This window comes from Zea mays, chromosome 9 (genome assembly GCF_902167145.1).
Source record: "Zea mays cultivar B73 chromosome 9, Zm-B73-REFERENCE-NAM-5.0, whole genome shotgun sequence".
Classification (NCBI taxonomy): Eukaryota; Viridiplantae; Streptophyta; class Magnoliopsida; order Poales; family Poaceae; genus Zea; species Zea mays.
The window spans coordinates 50,594,452-50,613,420 of NC_050104.1; the positions used below are offsets into that span (position 1 = coordinate 50,594,452).

General features: G+C 44.5%; 1 protein-coding gene across 3 annotated transcripts; it reads right to left on the reverse strand.

Moving 5' to 3' along the window:
* Window positions 1–11,194: 11,194 nt before the first annotated feature.
* On the reverse strand, window positions 11,195–13,166 carry LOC103638361 (uncharacterized). 3 transcript variants are annotated; one of them, XM_020544432.3, is made up of 3 exons: window positions 12,645–13,166; window positions 11,901–12,557; window positions 11,195–11,791 (listed from the first exon to the last, which is right to left on the reverse strand). In XM_020544432.3, the coding sequence occupies exons 1-3, from the start codon at window positions 12,904–12,906 to the stop codon at window positions 11,442–11,444; spliced, it is 1,269 nt and encodes a 422-aa protein (XP_020400021.1). In that variant the 5' UTR covers window positions 12,907–13,166; the 3' UTR covers window positions 11,195–11,441. The 3 variants fall into 3 exon arrangements, with proteins under 3 accessions (XP_020400021.1, XP_020400020.1, XP_008659519.2); XM_020544431.3 differs by having other exon boundaries at window positions 11,901–13,155; XM_008661297.4 differs by having other exon boundaries at window positions 11,937–13,152.
* Window positions 13,167–18,969: the final 5,803 nt, after the last annotated feature.

Below are 18,969 nucleotides of genomic sequence, written 5' to 3' on the forward strand. Positions count from 1 at the left end.
ACAGGTGGTTACAAGCGTCAAGTTTCTAAATGGAGACAAGAAGACACCAAGAAAAAGGCCGCAGGGTTGCCGACGCTTTCTGAGCAACTTGGAGAAAGGATGGCTAATTGGATCCGTGCTAGAAAACCCAGGGAAACTAAGGCGGGTGTATCTTTTGATGATCCAAATGTCGAAGAAGTTGCGAAAAACATATATGCAATGGCACCTAAGCAGAGCCAAGGATCATTTAAGCCACAAAGGGAGAGAGGCATCCTAACGGCTGGTCTCGGTAACCCTGAGCATCTAGGCCATGTACGAGGAATCTCGTCTAAGGAAGGATGGAAGGAAGGATTCGAACCACTGTGGGAAGGTTTGTACAAGAAACGTGATCGATACAAAGAATAGTTGTCGGATTATTTTAAACAGGAGGCAAAGAAAGAGTTCAAAGACCTGATGTCTCAAATGCTACCAAATCCTCCACCAGAATTGATGCAGTAGTTGGCAAGTGTGATGTATGTTCAACAGATGACCACTCCACAGCTGCAAATAATTCCAGCAGCTCAACCGCCGGCTTCCACCGATTGTACCGTCCCAAGCTCTGTCGCGTCAACGGGAAATAAGGTCTGTTATCCAGTTGATGACATAACAAGACCAGTGATGTGCACACTGGTTATAAGATATGGTATTAACAATAATCGCATGAAGAAAGTAGGAACAAGCATTGTGATCCTAGGACACAAGTTTCATGGAAGCGACATACCAGATGATTATTGCAAGGTAGAAGTGGCGATGGTCGTCCAAGGATCTGAGGACGACATGTTAGACATCACTAGACCCGAAGGAATCGAGACACTTGAATAGCCATAAAAAATTTCATCCTTTGGCCTCGAAGGGATGTCGAATTGGTTGATCCACCAACACCGTCGTCGTTTCATCCCCAACCATCTCGGCCTCCTCAAACTTTAGTACCTTTACATCCATCATCACCTCCATAATCTTCCCATGCTGCTCCTCATCCTCTTTCTAATCCACCGTCTCCACCACAAGCATCAACATTTATGACACCACCACCTTCTCCACAGCCATCAAGGGATTCACGACAATCAAAGAAATCTAAATTCCCTCTACCAAAATTGGTGTCCACATTCGAGAAAAAGAAGAGTAAAGCTACTACTGCTGGCACAACTCGATTTTTGAAAGGGATTGGACGGGACCTCACGTCACGTACTGTTGATTTGGCCGAGCACGAGGAGTCTACAGAAAAGGCTAAGGCAATGGCCGCAAATATAAAGATCCCAACTAAGGCAGATTATAAAAATGTGCCTAAACATTTTGTGCCGGCTAGACCTCTACTAACTCTTGAGAAACTGAGGAAGGTCCCTACTGGTATTAAAAGGTTGCATGACTGGTACATGCGTGCATCATCAGTTGGCATTGACACCATTAGTGTGCATATACCAGACCATGCTTTTATTGGTTCGGACCAAAAGACCTTTCTTGCATTCGAGGATATGTGGTTAATGATGAACCTTCATAAACTCGACGTGCAACTTATGACTCTGTTTGCACTGTAAGTGTCGCTCATATTTCCACATCTATGTGTTATTATTATTAGTGAGCCATATAAATTTTCAATATCTGACACATGCACGTGTGACTTGTAGAATGCAACATGACCAACAAGAGATCCTTTACGGTACCAAGCCCGATGCTAATGCCGGTAAAAGGATTGGGTATCTGAACCCAATACTGATATGTGAGGAAAGCCACACTTTTAGAATCGTCAAAGACAATGAAGAGTTAAAGGGAAAGACAGACGAAGAAGTTGAGCATCGCATAAATACTATGAAGAAGGATTTTGAAGCAAGATACGCCACCTACATAGCAAATGTAATGCTTAAATTTCAAGACAGGGAAGCTATAATGGCCCCGTACAACTTTAAGTAAGTGTGATTTTGCATAAAAAATAATAATTTCAATACACATGCATCACAAATTAATTTGATTTGTACATGGACCACTAGATATGCTTCCTCATTTATCCTAAGGTTGGAAAGGTGCTGGTGCTCGACTCCTTGAACTATGATCCTTCAACCTATGCAAAATTCCTTAGTATCTTATAGCAGTAAGTCTTTTCTATGCATACATGCATACTTATATCGTTGAGAATTTTAAAATAACATGGAGATTCTACTTGAGATCACAGAGAATTTAGGTTCTATAAGTTTAAAGGTGGAAAGTACAACAAGACCAAAAAATGTGTTCCACTAGACATCCATCATCACTGGCCGGTAAGTATGTGAATTTATGAATACATATCATACATAATGATGCAACTAAATAACCAATCTCTCATGTTATGTATGTAGTGCCACAAGCAACCACAAGGATCGGTCCTATGTGGGTTCTATGCGTGCAAGTTTATGAGAATGAACAGACGATACATCACAAACCCTAGCAAGGTATTATTAGTAATAGTCATGTTTATATTTGTCAATTAAAAATGCAAATGTGAAAAGATGATGTTTATAAACTTCCTTTACAGGAATTTCAAAAAGGAAATTCGGAGAACTTGACCGAAGTTGCATTGTATGGTGTAGTTGAAGACCTATGCACATTCATATTAAAAGAGGTCATTCCAGCTGAAGGGAAATATCACGACGCTTCCAGTACATTAGCTATGCCAGAGTTTAGAATATTAACAGAAGTTAGTAGACTGTCTCTTAAACGAGATAGTTACTAGCTAGAGCATAGGTGAAAACTTATATGTTCAGTTTTGATGTATAAAATGTATCGAATTTAATTCAGTTTTGGTTTATTGAAAATTTATAGTTGTAAACAGAAAAATATGTGTTGTAAACAATATATTGTAAATAGATTTGTGTAAATAAATATAAAATTCAGTTTTTGTTGGGGACTTGTTCTCAAATGCTTCGAGTTAAGAACAAGGCAACACAAAGTATTAAATGTTAATGTCCTTCGTCCTTCGAAGCATTATTTCCCTTAGGATATAACGATCTTCGGACGATGGTCATGAAGGACGTACCTTCATCATCACAGTATATGTTAATGAAAGACGAAGCATATGAAAGATGAGAGATAACATGAATAATCATATAACATCATTAATATATCTTTATTATATAATCATGGATAAATAAGAATAATATTTAATTACATTTGTACCTTCGGCTTGACAGAAGGCAAAAATCCAAGCGTGATGCACGAGCGAATACAAGCCAGTGTGAACAGTACAAGGGTACTGTTCATCTAATTATAGGCAGAGGACGTAGCCTGTGAGAAATTACATTCATGCCCTTTACATTTGTTATTAACTTATAGACAATTCTATGAGGACTGGATAGCCTTTTCCCCTTTAAGTCGGTTCCTTTTTCCGCCATTTAGCCGAAGCTCCCCTGCACGTAGCTTCGGAGCAACTTCAACCTTCATCACGATCATGCTTTTTACATCGTATATGCTTTTAGCCCGAGTCCGAAGGTACCTATTCACATGTCACACTTGGAAGATATTGTTAAATCACGTTTTTGATGACCTTCGAAGGACGAAGGCCCCCAAAAGTAGCCCCTTGCAGTATTAATTTGTTTAAGATAACGAATTCAGACTGCGACATGGACGAAGGCCTTAAGCCGAAGGTCCGAAAAAAAACTTCCTTTTGCTAGAATAGCAACAGTCAATGACGGACGGGGCCCCCCAATTTGGAGCGTGCCGAGCGTATAAATAAGAACTCGCACCAACCTCATTTGGTACGCTGCTTGTGCCATTTGCTTTATTTTCTCAATTTTATAGCTCTTGCTCACTAACGCTTGTTAGTTCTCAAGCTTCCTGAGCTTCAGTTAGAAAGACACATTTTCGCCATCTCTGAAGGAAAAAATGTCTCAAGACAAGAAGGTTGTTGCTGAGACGAAGCTAACTGAAGAGGAGAAGCTTTTTGAGGAGAAGAATGCTGCAAATCCTTACATAGCCGAGTTTATCGAGTCAATGGCAACATCAAATACAGAGAAGATTACTAAGGAGATACTGGAGGGCCTGTCTGAAGATACTGGTGACAGTGACAGTTATGATGCAGAAAGTGGAGGCAAAGATTCTGAGGATCGACCCTGGAGACCAAGTCATGCAATTTTCAGAAAATCGACCATTAAACAAAGTCACCTCGAAAACATGAGGGGAAGGCACTTTCGAGATATGTCTATTGTGAGGGCTGTCGGAGACAACAATGTTCATGCGCCTGAGGAGAACAAAGTTGTAATTTTTCGAAGCTTCTTCAAAGCTGGGCTTCGGTTCCCACTGAGCAGGTTTGTGGTTGAAGTGTTGAAAACCTTCCAAATTTTCCTTCATCGATTGACCCCCGAAGCCATATTGAGGATGGGAGTCTTCGTCTGGGCAGTAAGAAGCCAAGGGATAGAGCCAAGCGCAAAATGCTTCTGCAGCATGCACGAACTTCTATATGAGACGAAGGCCACGGGGAAAGAACAATATCACAACAACTTCGGTTGTTACGGATTTATTGCCCGTCCCAACGCAAGCCACCCCGTGCCAACATTTCGGAAAAGATGGCCGGGAAATTGGATGGAAGAATGGTTTTATATGAAGAACGACTTGATAGCGAGGGAGGACATAAAGAGGTTATTATGTGCCCCATATGGTCCCGCTTCGGCCTTCGAAGGCCGAAGGTTGAAATTGATGAAGCCACCGAAGCATGCCAGAAGGCATTTGGTACTGTCTGCTTCTTTATTGGTATGAGAGATTTAATTCAAGAGCATATAGCTTTCAGAGTATGGCCACTTGTAGAGAGCTGGGAGATGCCGAAGGAGATCGTCACCAAGTCTAGCGAATGTGAATTGGTCCGGCTGAAGTATACATTCAGATATGGGGATAAATTCGATGAACCAAACGATGACTAGCTAAAATGCATCGAAGTTACAAGTGATGAATTGCTTGGATCATATTCCAAGGCAGAAGATAATGCATTATCCACAGCCTTCGGAAGTCGAGAAAAGAAGAGATTGAACAGAGTTTTTGACGCTATTGGCTTCGTCTACCCCGATTACCGCTACCCGCTGCAGGGGCAAGGGAAGAAGAGGAAAGCTACTACTCTGGCCGCCTCGGCTGAACCTGTGCCGAAGGCTGCGGGCAAAAAGATGAAAGTACTTACCCACTGGCCATGTTATATTGAACCGGCCATGGTGTCTGAGTTTGGCGGGGAGGCCTCTTCAGCTGCTGAATCAAGAGAAACTGCTCCTCCTGCGCAAAGGACTGAAGAGCCAACTACAATGCCAAAGCTACCCTCAGCTGAGCTAGCTGGGACGAAGACTGATAAGGATAAGGCTGAAGAGTCAAATATTGGAGAAACAAAAGTGTTAGAAATTTTAAGCCCTTCATCAGAAGTAACAGCGCCGAAGGCACAAAAAAGTTCTGTCGCAACTCCCAAGAGGAGAAGGATGGCAAATGTACTAGATGTGTTAGAAACAGTAAAGACTTTGAACTCTACTCCTTCAAGGAAAATTGCCGAAGCTTCGAAAGCGCAAACCGAAGCTGAAACAAAGCCGGCCGAAATTGAAGCTGCAGTAATTCAAGCTGATACTGAAGCTGGGCCTTTAGAGTCTTCTAAGACAGAGCCTGTCGTAATTGAAGAAAAAGCGAGAGAACAAGTTGCGCCTGAAAGGGCTGAAGCTTCTGCCTCCGAAGCTTCAAAAGAAAGCACTGATTACATCATTCGCCATGCTTTGGGGAAGAGACTTTCTCAAGCAGAAAAGCTGGAAGCACTACACTATGCCCAAAAATTAAAATACCCGAAGGGGGCATTAGTTTTTAATGGCAGCGGGGAGGAAGATTTTTTGTACTGTCTCCCGGATAGTAAAGAGATATCCGTATGCCGGGAGATAGGGAGAAGCATCGGATTTCCGACGCTGGAAGATGGCCTTTCGGTCTTATCGAAGGACGAGCTTGCTGACAGCTTAGCGTATAACAGCATAAAGGTATAAAGGCTAATTTAGTATTTTGAAAACAAAACATTTTATTTGTTTATACTTAATTCTATCTCCCTCTTGCAGGGCTTAATTCTTAGCAATGCATTTAGGGCACAGAAAAATATTGAAGATGAAGGATATACAATAGCTCTGAACAACATTCGTTCAGAGGTAATCGAACTAAGGAACGAAAGTCTTGAAAAAGACAAAATTTTGATTTCGTTGGTGAACAAAGTGAAAGAAGATGAAGCCAACTTCAAGGCTCAAGCTGAGATCCAAAAGAATGAGATTGAGGACCTTCGGAAACAATTGACAGAGGCCATAGAAAAATGCGCTCTCGCAGAAGCTAACCGAGAGGCCAGCGAATATTGGAAAAACTATTTAGAAAAAACAGTTGAAGAGCTTCGCGCATCCAAGGAAAGATGTTTTGAAAAATCTTTGGGCTGCGTGATGAAGATAAAGGCTAGCTTCACCAACGTGGGTGCCTATTCAAATGAAGATAACTTCATACGAGGCGACCCTGAGGATGTTATCGAGTGGATAAGCGGAGAGGCCGAAGCTTTTGAAGAAATTCTAAGTGATCGCGGGGATGTCTGCGTGTTCTCCGGTGCAAGAGGAATTTCAGCCATCCTAGAGAAGGCGGGTTGCAATCATGTCAAAACCCTGGCCCAGGCCGAAGCTGCCTTTTCCGTGAATGATACAAAAGATCCCTCAGCTGAAGCAAGCTTAGTGGGCGGAAATTTTTACAGTGACATCTGGGCAAATGGCGGCCGAGAAATGGCTCACGAAATAATGAAGAAAAGTGAAAACGATATTCATGATGCTCGAGAAGCAGCGAAAAAAGCTGAAGAAGCTGCAGAACGCGAGAGACGGATAGGTATCGTTTAATGGCCTTTAGCTTCGTCGTTTGTTTTCGTGACTTCGAACTGATTGTTTTTTTCTACGCAGCTGAATTATCTCCTCCACCAGAGCCATTCGACCCCCTGGCCGACCCAAAAACGAAGAAAGCAATAGAAATCATCAACATAGCCGAATCTATTGTTGATAAAGTTGTTAACAAGTTGTTGAATGAAATTGTGGAAAAGGTCCTGAAAGAGGACTGATATTGTAAAAACATTTTTAGACTATCAATGTAGCTTCGCTGTATAAAGACTGTAATATTCGATGTGCATATTTTTGAATTTAATGTGTAAATTATTTGTAATTCAGTTCTTTGCGATGCATGAAACTTTATATACATACCATTTTTTAGCCTTCGGCGAAAAAACACCTTCCCTTCTTTTCATGCTTCACAAAGAAGAAAATCCGTGCTTTGTGAAAATATCCATGTTTCGTGAAAATATCCATGCTTCATAAAAACTTCCCAACTTCGTAAACAAAGGATTCCTTCTTCTGCAGTAGAGCTGACGAAGCCGCATTTCTCAGCTAACTTTGTGCCTTAGCACATTTTCATTTTTTATAAAGCAGTCTCTGAAGGTCAACTTCGTATTCAATTCGTGTCATCAGTGCAATATGATGTATGATGTGATGCTATGCGGGATGATGTGATGATATGATGTGAATGATGCTAATGCCGAAGATACGCACCCACACGCCCACACTGGAACACACCATCTCTGCGTTCCCTTAGGAACGATCGAAGTCTCTTTGTCGTTTATTTTTCGGCTTCACCGCTTATTTTTCGGTGTAAGTTCTGCATCCCCTTAGGAACGTCTTTTGAACTTCTTCGCCTTCTATTTCGGTGGTATTTTTTGCGTTGACTTTTCGCGCTTCGCCTTATATTTCCGCGGTATTTGGCTCTGCATTCCCTTTGGAACGACTTTTGAGCAGAAAACTTACACTGCGCTCCCTTAGGAACGACTTTTTGTAGCATCGACGAAACTTACACTGCGATTTTTAGCTCTGCATTCCCTTAGGAACGACTTTTGAGCTTCGGTTATTTTTGAGCTTCGTAAATCTGTGAAGAAGATATATTTCATTTTAATAGAAACGAAACTATTACAAGGAATTAAAACTAGATTTACATTACTTGTTCTTTATTGAAAAACAAAAATGACATAGAATGTAAGAAATTTTTCAGAGGTAGGATATCTCTCAATAAATGTGCTTTGATTCCGGCACAGTACTGTTGACTGTGCGAGCTTCGGATTCCTCCATGACTTCACGTTGCTGTTGAGGGTACTGGCGCCCTTCTGACTGGCCTCGAGAATAGGTCAGTTGTAGTGGTGGTGGGGTGGGATTTGTGGCCAGGAAGCCTGTGAGTGACTAGCCGAAGCCACATAAGTTGTGGGATGATTACCCACATACTTTGGTATGTAGGGAGAGTGGCATGAAGCAGTGTGCAAGACCTGCTTCGGCTGACCCTGCCGAGCTTCGGCTTCTGCTTCTGATATCTCCTTTTGCTTCTGAATGGTGATTTGGCACATTCTTGTAGTATGGCCCTTGTCCTCACCACAGAATAAGCAGTAGATCTTTCTAGGCTGATCCCCAAATCTTCCCCCGAAGCCCCTGGCGCCTCTGCCCCTTGGAGCTGGTGGTCTGAAAGAGCTCCGTTGTTGCCCCGAAGATTGTGAGGTGTATTGTGACCTCTGAGGCTGACTTCCTTTGTCGTCACTCTAAGTGGAATTATGGATTGACCTGACGTGCCTCGGGTGGATTCTTCCTCCGAAGCCCCTGGTCATTTCCGAGAATCTGTAAGCTTCCTCCCTTCTTTGGCGGAAGTCGTTGTCAGCCCGGATGTACTCATCCATCTTCTGAAGCAGCTTCTCCAGAGTTTTTGGGGGCTTCCTGGCGAAATATTGGACAATAGGTCCTGGGCGAAGACCTTTGATCATGGCCTCAATGACAATCTCATTGGGCACCATAAGCGCTTGTGCCCTCAATCGCAAGAACCTTCGTACATATGCCTGAAGGTATTCTTCGTGGTCTTGCGTGCATTGGAACAGAGACTGAGCTGTGACCGGCTTCGTTTGAAAGCCCTGGAAGCTGGTAACCAACATGTCCTTAAGCTTCTGCCACGACGTGATAGTTCCTGGCCGAAGAGAAGAATACCATGTTTGGGCTACATTCCGGACTGCCATGACGAAGGACTTCGCCATAACTGCAGTATTGCCTCCATACGAAGATATAGTTGCTTCATAGCTCATCAGAAACAGTTTTGGATCTGAATGCCCATCATACATGGGAAGCTGAGGTGGCTTGCATGACGGGGGCCATGGGGTAGCCTGCAGTTCTGCTGCCAAGGGAGAAGCATCATTAAAAGTAAAGACATCATGATTAAAATCATCATACCATCCATCTTCATTGAACAAGCCTTCTTGACGAAGCTCCCTGTGTTGGGGTCTTCGATCCTGTTCATCTTGAGCAAGATGACGCACTTCCTGAGTGGTTTCATCGATCTTCCTTCGAAGATCAGCCAGCCGCGCCATCTTCTCCTTCTTCCTTTGTACTTGTTGATGGATTATTTCCATGTCCCTGATCTCTTGGTCCAACTCCTCCTGGAGTGTTGGACTGGTGGCTTTTCCTCTTCTGACTTCGAGCCTCTCGAAGAGAAAGAGTTTCCTGATTTGGGTCCAGCGGCTGCAGTGCCGCGGTCCCTGGTGCTGAAGCTTTCTTCGGCGGCATGACGAAGGTGGTCGAAAGAGTTCACTGGAGGTGGGCGCCAATGTTGGGGACTTGTTCTTAGATGCTTCGAGTTAAGAACAAGGCAACACAAAGTATTAAATGTTAATGTCCTTCGTCCTTTGAAGCATTATTTCCCTTAGGATATAACGATCTTCGGACGAAGGTCATGAAGGACGTACCTTCATCATCACAGTATATGTTAATGAAAGACGAAGCATATGAAACATGAGAGATAACATGAATAATCATATAACATCATTAATATATCTTTATTATATAATCATGGATAAATAAGAACAATATTTAATTACATTTGTACCTTCGGCTTGACAGAAGGCAAAATCCAAGCATGATGCACGAGTGAATACAAGCCAGCGTGAACAGTACGGGGGTACTGTTCATCTATTTAAAGGCACATGACGCAGCCTGTGAGAAATTACATTCATGTCGTTTACATTTATTATTAACTTATAGACAATTCTATGAGGACTAGATAGTCTTTTCCCCTTTAAGTCGGTTCCTTTTTCCGCCATTTAGCAGAAGCTCCCCTACATGCAGCTTTGGAGCAACTTCAACCTTCGTCACGATCATGCTTTTTACATCGTATATGCTTTTAGCCCGAGTCCGAAGGTACCTATCCACATGTCACACTTGGAAGATATTGTTAAATCACGTTTTTGAGGACATTTGAAGGACGAAGGCCCCCAACAGTTTTGTTTGAAAAATTGAAAAAAGGCAGGAAAACTTATACTGGCGGGAAATGGTAAGCAGACCGCCAGTGCTAATGTTATTTTCACTGGTGAGCTGCTAAAGAAAACCGCCAGTGATAATAATGTTTCCACAGGTGTTTTATTAAGCAGCCCGCTAGTGAAAATCATGTTTTCACATGCTGTTTTTTAAGCAAACCGCCAATGCTAATGTTATTTACACTGGCGGGCTGCTAAAGAAAACCGCCAGTGATAATAATGTTTCCACAGGCGGTGTCTTAAGCAGCCCGCCTGTGAAAATCATGTTTCCACATACGGTTTCTTAAGCAAACCGACAGTGTTAATGTTATTTACACTGGCGGGCTGCTAAAGAAAACCGCCAGTGATAATAATGTTTCCACATGCGGTTTCTTAAGCAACTCGCTAGTGCAAATCATGTTTCCACATGCGGTTTCTTAAGCAAACCGCCAGTGCTAATATTATTTACACTGGCGGGCTGCTAAAGAAAACCGCTAGTGATAATGTTATTTACACTGGTGGTTGGCAATCAACCGCCTGTGAAAAAGGCCGATTTCTACTGGCCCCTAGCACTGGCGGCACTGAAAAACACCGATGCAAATAGCTTTAGTACCACCACCATAGAACTTCTGTGTTTTAGTGAACCAATCTTTTGGATTCTTCTCGTCTACTTTTGTTTCATGTGTTGGTACCTCGGGTTGAAGGTTCTGATCTCCTTTGTTCTTGTCCATTACTCAATCCTACGAGGCTAAAGCTCCCTAGTTTCGTCCCTTCTTCGCGCACCGCTGCAGACAAAGGCTAGCTTCACTATCTCTTGATAATATCTAAAACATATTTGACTGATAACACAATATTTCAAGGACCTTGACATCTGTGAAATTTCTAAACGATTTCTCCAAAATTCGTGCATTCTAAAAGGGGCATGACTGCATGAGTAGTCTAAGTAGAGAATCGAGACAATGACAAAGTGACACTATCAAATTAGCCAGTAACTGCATGCACAATGCAGCCAAAACAACCAAAACACACGCAGAAAGAAGCCCATGTTGTTTTCACAATAATAAAAACCAAAAGGCACGCAAACGAACAGCATATTATTATATGTTATACATGTCTATTTTGTCATCTAGACCCTGAGAAGGTAGATGCTGAGCTCGGGCCCGGTGCCGCCGTCGGGGTTCAGCATGTAGAACGCCTCCGAGTCCCTGGACCCCACCACCCGCTCGAACTTGGCCCTCATGTACATGAGGTCGCCCTCGCCGGCGGCGGCGGCTCCCGTGCCCACGTTGTCGCCGTCGGGGAGCACACCGGCGCCCACGGAGACCGGCTCCACGGCGCGCAGCACCCGCCACTCGTCCGCGCCGCAGTCCCGCCGCAGCGCGTAGCCGCACTTGCGGCCGTTGCAGTACGCGCGCCAGGTGGCCTCCTCCACCAGCGCCGTCTGCTGACGTGGTCGCCTCTGGTGGTGATGGTCACCTGAAATGCAAGGCGGTCGCCATCGCCATGCATGGAAGATGAGGAATGATGGTGAAGGCAATATATAGAGTATATATATGTAATGACAGTTGGAAACACCGCCAGCTACCGCCAAAGTAAGCATCGACATCGATGGATGGGTCACCAGTTTGCTTCGGCGGTGCGGGTGCCTTCTCGCACTCGAGAGCAAGGCGGACGAGTCCCGAGGCCATCTCCCTGACGAGCGCGCCGGTGGAGTAGGCGGCGAGCTCGACCATGAGCGCGGGCGGGGCGCGCGGGTCGGTCTGCAGGGCCAGGTGCACGCGGCCGCGGCGGCGGCCGAAGATGGTGCCGGTGACGGTGGCGCAGGACCCCAGCGGCCGCCTCCCGCGCCCGCGCCGCGCTCGAGCTAGCACGGCCAGGATCGCCGACCGGAGCCGCGAAAGCGCTTCCCCGTGGCGCTTCCTGCCCGGCGCGTCGTCTGGAGTTGGACCAGCGACGGCGACGGGGACGTTGTAGGGCGTGGCGCCGGCGAACATGGAGGCGCACTCGTCGTCGCAGTCGTCGGCGGCCTCTTGCTGTTCGACGGTGACGGACCGGCCCTGCTGCACCTTGTTGGCGCGCTTCCTGAGCAGCCATTGGAGGTTTGCGAGGCCGCCCCCGGCGTTCTTTGACGGGAGCGGCGAGGCAGGCACGGTAACCGCCGGTGACGCAGCGTGGAATTCTCTTGCCATGGCGGCCGCCTGATCAGCTCGCTTCTCGTACATGCGCGTAAGACAGCAGACCGCTGGAAAAGCACAAAGCAGAGTATATATGAAGAAGGCAAGAAGCAAAGCTCGTCGTGCACTGTGACAGTGGACAGAGAGGCAGAGACGTGCAGCTTTATTAGTCTGCAGTGTGACAGAAGAATCCGTTAGCTTTGTGCAGCGGCGCAGGCAGCAGAAGGGCGGCCTGGGCTTTCCGCAGGCTGGTGTGCGCACGCCGTGCTGACTGGCCGAGGGAGGGCTGGATGGCCGGACCGGACCGCCGGATGGGTTGGCAGAGCAGGCGGACCTACAACCACCAAACAGGCAACAAAGTGATGATGTGAATGCAAAGGAAGTGATGGAATTTAGCTGTTTTCCTTTCGCTTTCATGGCGACGGGGAGAGACAGAGCATTGGGAGGCGCAACGCCGGCCGCATGACCCGCGCGCACGACACTGTCGCACTGACATGCGTTTCCAAATGATCATCAATACGTCTGCATGCAATGTTCTATGTTAGTTAGCCTCAGTTTGCAGAACTTTTCTGCACGCCCACTATTCGTGTAAAAAACGGCTAGAGAGCTAGGCATGCATATAGTCGTGAACTTCGTCGTCATAGCTCATCGGTCCTAGATTGACGATGTTCGTGGCTGATTTTTTTTTTGTGGATTTTAGTTAAAGCTTATAGAAATTAATCAATTTTTACCGCTGTAAGCTAACTGGCGAAAATTACTAATTGTTGTCGCGAAAATTAGTATTCTTTTGTTGGCCATGCAGTATGATCACCGAAAATTAACTAGTTTACTCCGAGTAATTCGATATTACGTGTGTTGCGTCTCTACTCATATTAACTACACCGTCGAACCTCCACCCTCGCTAGAGCAATCGTCCCGGCAATCGCTCCATCCAACCCTCACTCGACCATGCCGTCTAGCATGACCGCGTCGTCCCATCCACTTGCTCTGCCCCGACCGTTAACCGCCATTATCGACCACACCATCCACGTCTATCCTAATCTCCCAGCTCGGATACACCGCGTCCATCGGCCCCATATGCGCACACCCTAGACACCTAAACCCTAATCCTTGGCCAACCTGCTTCAACTATTTGTAGCTGCAAAGTGAGTATGATTATAGGGTTTTTAGACTCCTAAATAATTAGCAAAACCTAGAGACTATGAGGGATCTAACTCATTGGTTAACACTCTAGGTGAGAACTCTAATCATTTAACGAATCTATATGTTAAGACTCGTTTGATGTATAAAAATTAGTATTTATTTTGTTATTTGGAATATTTTAGACTTCAGTAACTAAAGCTATTTGAAGATATGTTATAAATCCATAAATATGGTATGGATAATTTGTGATTTGTGTGATGTGGATGGACATAATGTGATGGAAATGGATGAATAAGAATATATGTGTGTGTTATGTATCGATATAAATAGTTAATTTGCATCTGATAAGGCTAATTTTCATCAGTTACAGTGAGTCGATAGAAGTTAATCCTAATTTTCAAGGAGTTTCCATAGACGATGAAAATTAACCAGACAAACTTTCATCGGCTAGGATGAAAATTATTTTCATCGACTAGACGAGACTGATGCAAACTAACTAAGTAGTTTTCATCATTCACCCACAAAAATTAGCTAATTTTCATGGTTTAATATGCAAGAGCAATAGATCGACGAAAATTATCTAATTTTGAAGTGGGCATTTGCCAACAAAAAAATCCAGCATAGTGTTGCGAGATGGCGTCGAAAACATCCGACTTAATTGTTCATGTGGAAATTACATCAATTCATATATCGTGATCTCATTTGTGTAGTGTCGTTCAAAGCTCAATAACATCGTCTCGACAATGGGGACTTATTGTACTTGTACGTGGGGTTGTCGTCCGTGCAAATGCTTGCAATTGAATGGCGCATAGTAAAAAGAATATAATACTCCTTCCTTACTAAATTAAAATTCGTTTTAAGTTACTAAATAAGTTCATATAATACTTGATGTATGTGTTTCACATATGTGTCTAAATTCATTTTCATTTATTTAAATATAGAAGTTCAATAATAACATGATCAAGCTAGCTAGCTGTTCGCATATCTTTGTGGCATTTATGTACATACAACTAGTATATAATTTAGATTAATTGTTCAATTAATAAGAAATAAAAACATATATACGTCCAGCTCAGATGTGGAAAGGCATATATATGAATTATTGTGTCATCGTCGCGAAGAAATCTGCTTAGCTACATAAGCAAGATGCCGTCATTGCCGTGTTCCTACCCATGCAGTTCCTTCGGTTGAGTCTGGATTATTGATTTTTCTGTGTGTCGCGTATATCGACAGTGGATGATCACATCAATGATTCAGATACGCCGAAAATATTAAGAAAATAAAGCCAGCAGAAAGCACGTACGAAAGACATCAAAATCATTGGAACGGGGGATTAAAGAGGGGCGATTATGATTAGAAACGCGCGTACGCCCCTGAGGGGTTTTTAATATTTAGCCACAATTGATCGAGCCTGCATATATTATTGTTCCACAAATCATTATTAGACCATCAGGAATACAAGTGTGAAATACACAATTCATGCGTCGTTGCTAGCTGACGTCGTCGTTGCTAGCTAGCGAGATGTATACAAGCTAGCATCTAGAGATGGAACCACTGTTAATCAAGAAAAGAGCCACAGCTCCGTTGCATCCTAAGTCACGACACTGCACAGTACACATGGTCATTAAATCAAAAGGACAATCTTAGGAGAAAGGGAAAGAGATGCGCTTTGTTGCAATCGTAGCATCAACGTAATAATAGTACTGCAAATACCTTTGGTAGTTTGGACTAGGTATAGCTAGGCGCAGAACGACGGGAGAAGAGATGTGACCTACCGTGTAATTTAGCCATAACCTCACAATGGTCAGGTCGTCAAGCAAGAGTGACTATTTCTCAAAGCAAATGACAAAAGCTAGCTGTGCCTTTCAGTCACATGCGTCGTGATTTGCGAATACGAGAAACTCCGATCCTCCAAACCACAAGCAAGCTGGACTCCGAGAGTAACTAAACTTTGAGTCTATTTGACATGCATATAGCTAATTGCTTGCTGAGCAAAAACTTAACTCAAATAGTTACAGTTAGTTAGCTATTTAGCTAATTTAAGACTTGGCTAAACAAAATTCTCATCACTACCGGAATTGCAGGCTTTGCCGAGTGTTGTATTCTTTGCCGGGTGCCTTTTGTCGGGCACTCGGCAAAGAAGGCTTTGCCGAGTGCCGCACTCGGTAAAGTTAGGCTCTCGGCAAAGAGCCCCTTTACCGAGTGCTGAACACTCGGCACAGGACAAGTTTGCCGAGTGCCAAACACTCGGCAAAGTGGGCTCTCGGCAAAGTGCCGTCAGCGGCCGTCCCCAAGCTGACGGCCGTCAGTCTTTGCCGAGAGCCAACGGCTGGCACTCGGCAAAGAGGCTTCTTTGCCGAGTGCCACATAGCAGGCACTCGGCAAGGGAGGCTTTGCCGAGTGTCATCTCTAGACACTCGGCAAAGTATATTTTTATTTTTTTTATTTTGTCTCCCAAACTTTTTGTGGTATGTTTCTACACTATGTAGACCTACATGTATCATTTGTGGACAATTATAACAGAGTTTTCAATCGTTAGTAGATTTAGTTCGTTTATTTGAAATTTTTCGGAAAATTCAAATTTGAACTGCAGGTCACTCGAAACTTAGAAAACCGTGCATGAAAAAATGATATTCATGTTACTTAGCATAAGTTACGACCGATTTCAGAAGCGTACCGGAAACTTCGAGCAACATGCTCACTAAACATGGCCGTGAACTTGGCATCCACATGTTTAAAAATTATATAAAACACAAACAAAGTCAGAAAATCATGAAACTTGTCCACGTGTCATGATATCATATGTACAGGCTGTGATAAAATTTTTAGAATGTTTGGAGAAAGTTGTGAGACACTATGTGTAGAAACCTAAGAGATCCACATTGAAACTCTATGATTTCATGTGTAGTCCTCTAGGTTTCTACACATAGTGTCTCATAACTTTCTGAGTGGATGTACACGGGACGTAGAGGAAGGAACGATGTCACCACTGAATGGATTAGAAAGACCGATGATTTCGTGGAACGGGTATATGGCGAAGCTGCTAAAGGAGCGAGTCTAGTCCCATGCCCGTGCAACAAATGTGACAACCGGAAAAGAAAACCAAAGAAGGCCATGGTAGAACATATTTGGAAGAATGGATTTACGCCGGGCTATACTCGGTGGATATTTCATGGTGAAGCGCATCGTACGAGAGAGGAGGTGTTGAGACAATGTGTCGAGGATTATGACGCGGATGCGGGGGTAGCGGATATGTTGAACGACTATCAGGAGGCACAGTACACGGGAGGATGTATGGATGACGAGCCAGAGCCGACTGCAAAGGCGTTCTACGACATGTTCGACGCGGCACAGAAGCCCCTTCACGGCCAGACAAAGGTTTATCAACTGGATGCCATTGGGCGTGTAATGGCGTTCAAGTCGCAGTACATCATTAGTAGAGACACATTCGATGGCTTGTTGACGGTTATTGGGAGTCTGCTTCCGGATGATCATGTTATGCCAAAGAGCATGTACGAGGCACAGAAACTACTTCGTGCACTCAAGATGACGTATGAGCAGATTCATGCTTGTCCGAAGGGCTGCGTGCTATTTAGGAAAGAATACGCGGAGGCAAAGTACTGTCCCAAGTGTAATTCGTCTAGGTTTATGGAGGTAGACTCTGGTGATGGACAGAAGAGGCAGCTCGACATCCCCTTGACAATCCTACGACACCTTCCGTTCATACCGAGGATCCAGCGTCTTTACATGACAGAGGAATCCGCGAAACAGATGACATGGCACAAAAATGGAAAACGATACAATCCGGACAAGATGGTGCACACATCAGATGGTGAAGCATGGAAACACTTTGATGGCATTCACCGTGAGAAAGCCGAAGAGGCTCGTAATGTACGTGTTGCGTTGGCCACAGATGGGTTCAATCCCTATGGAATAAGCGCTGCCCCGTACACATGTTGGCCCGTGTTTGTTATCCCAATCAATCTCCCCCCTGGTGTGTGCTTTCAAAGGCAGAATATATTCGTGTCGTTGATAATTCCAGGACACCCGGGCAACAAAATGGGCGTGTACATGGAGCCTTTGATCGATGAATTGGTACGTGCCTGGGAGGAAGGGGTATGGACGTATGACCGAGCTACGAAGACAAACTTCAGAATGCATGTTTGGTACCAGTACTCTATGCATGACTTACTGGCGTATGGGCTATTCTGTGCCTGGTGTGTTCACGGTAAGTTCCCATGCCCAATTTGCAAGGAAGCTCTTAGGTTCATTTGGTTGAAAAAGGGTGGCAAATATTCGTCCTTCGATAAACATCGACAATTTCTTCCTGCTGACCATCCATTCCGCCTAGACATCAAGAACTTTACGAAAGGTGTCGTAGTGACAGACCGCCCACCTGCAACGATGACTGGTGCCGAAATTCGTCAACAGATAGATGGGCTCGTGGCCAATACAGAAGGTGGTTTTGTGGGATATGGTGAGCAGCATATGTGGACACATAAGTCTGGCTTGACTCGGCTCCCCTATTATGACGACCTGCTCCTTCCACACAACATTGACGTGATGCACACTGAAAAGAATGTTGCCGAGGCACTGTGGGCAACAATTATGGACATTCCTGATAAGTCAAAGGATAATGTGAAGGCAAGAGTGGATCTGGCAGCGTTATGTGATAGACCAAAACTAGAGATGAAGTCGCCAAGTGGCGGAAAGACGTGAAGAAGGCCTAAGGCCGATTTCGTCCTAAGCAGGGCCCAGAGGAAGGAAGTACTTCAGTGGATCAAGATGTTGATGTTCCCTGATGGGTATGCAGCTAACCTGAGTAGGGGGGTGAACTTATTTACTATGCGAGTCTTAGGGATGAAGAGTCATGACTTCCACATATGGATTGAACGGATTCTTCCTGCGATGGTTCAAGGCTATGTCCCTGAGCATGTCTGGCTAGCGCTTTCAGAGTTGAGCTATTTCTTCCGTCAGCTTTGTGCAAAAGAGTTATCGCGGACCGTGGTTGCAGACTTGGAAAGATTGACCCCCGTGTTACTGTGTAAGCTTGAGAAGATATTTCCACCCGGCTTCTTCAATCCAATGCATCATTTGATTCTTCATCTCCCCTATGAGGCACGAATGGGGGGCCCCGTGCAGGGACGTTGGTGCTATCCAATCGAGAGATGTCTAAAGACTATTGAAAAGAAATGTAGAAATAAATGCAAAATCGAGGCTTCCATTGCAGAGGCATACATTCTAGAGGAGGTCTCAAACTTCACAACAACTTATTATGGTGACAAACTGCCGAGCGTGCATAATCCACCCCCTCGTTACAATGATGGCGACAATGAA

Bases quoted from the DNA above. Each gene is read 5' to 3' on its own strand.
- LOC103638361 (XM_020544431.3), bottom strand. From the start codon at position 12,906: ATGAAAGCGAAAGGAAAACAGCTAAATTCCATCACTTCCTTTGCATTC. The intron at 11,792-11,900 runs GTAGCTGGCGGT...CTTGCATTTCAG, and splicing joins TGTCGATGCTTACTTTGGCG to GTGACCATCACCACCAGAGG.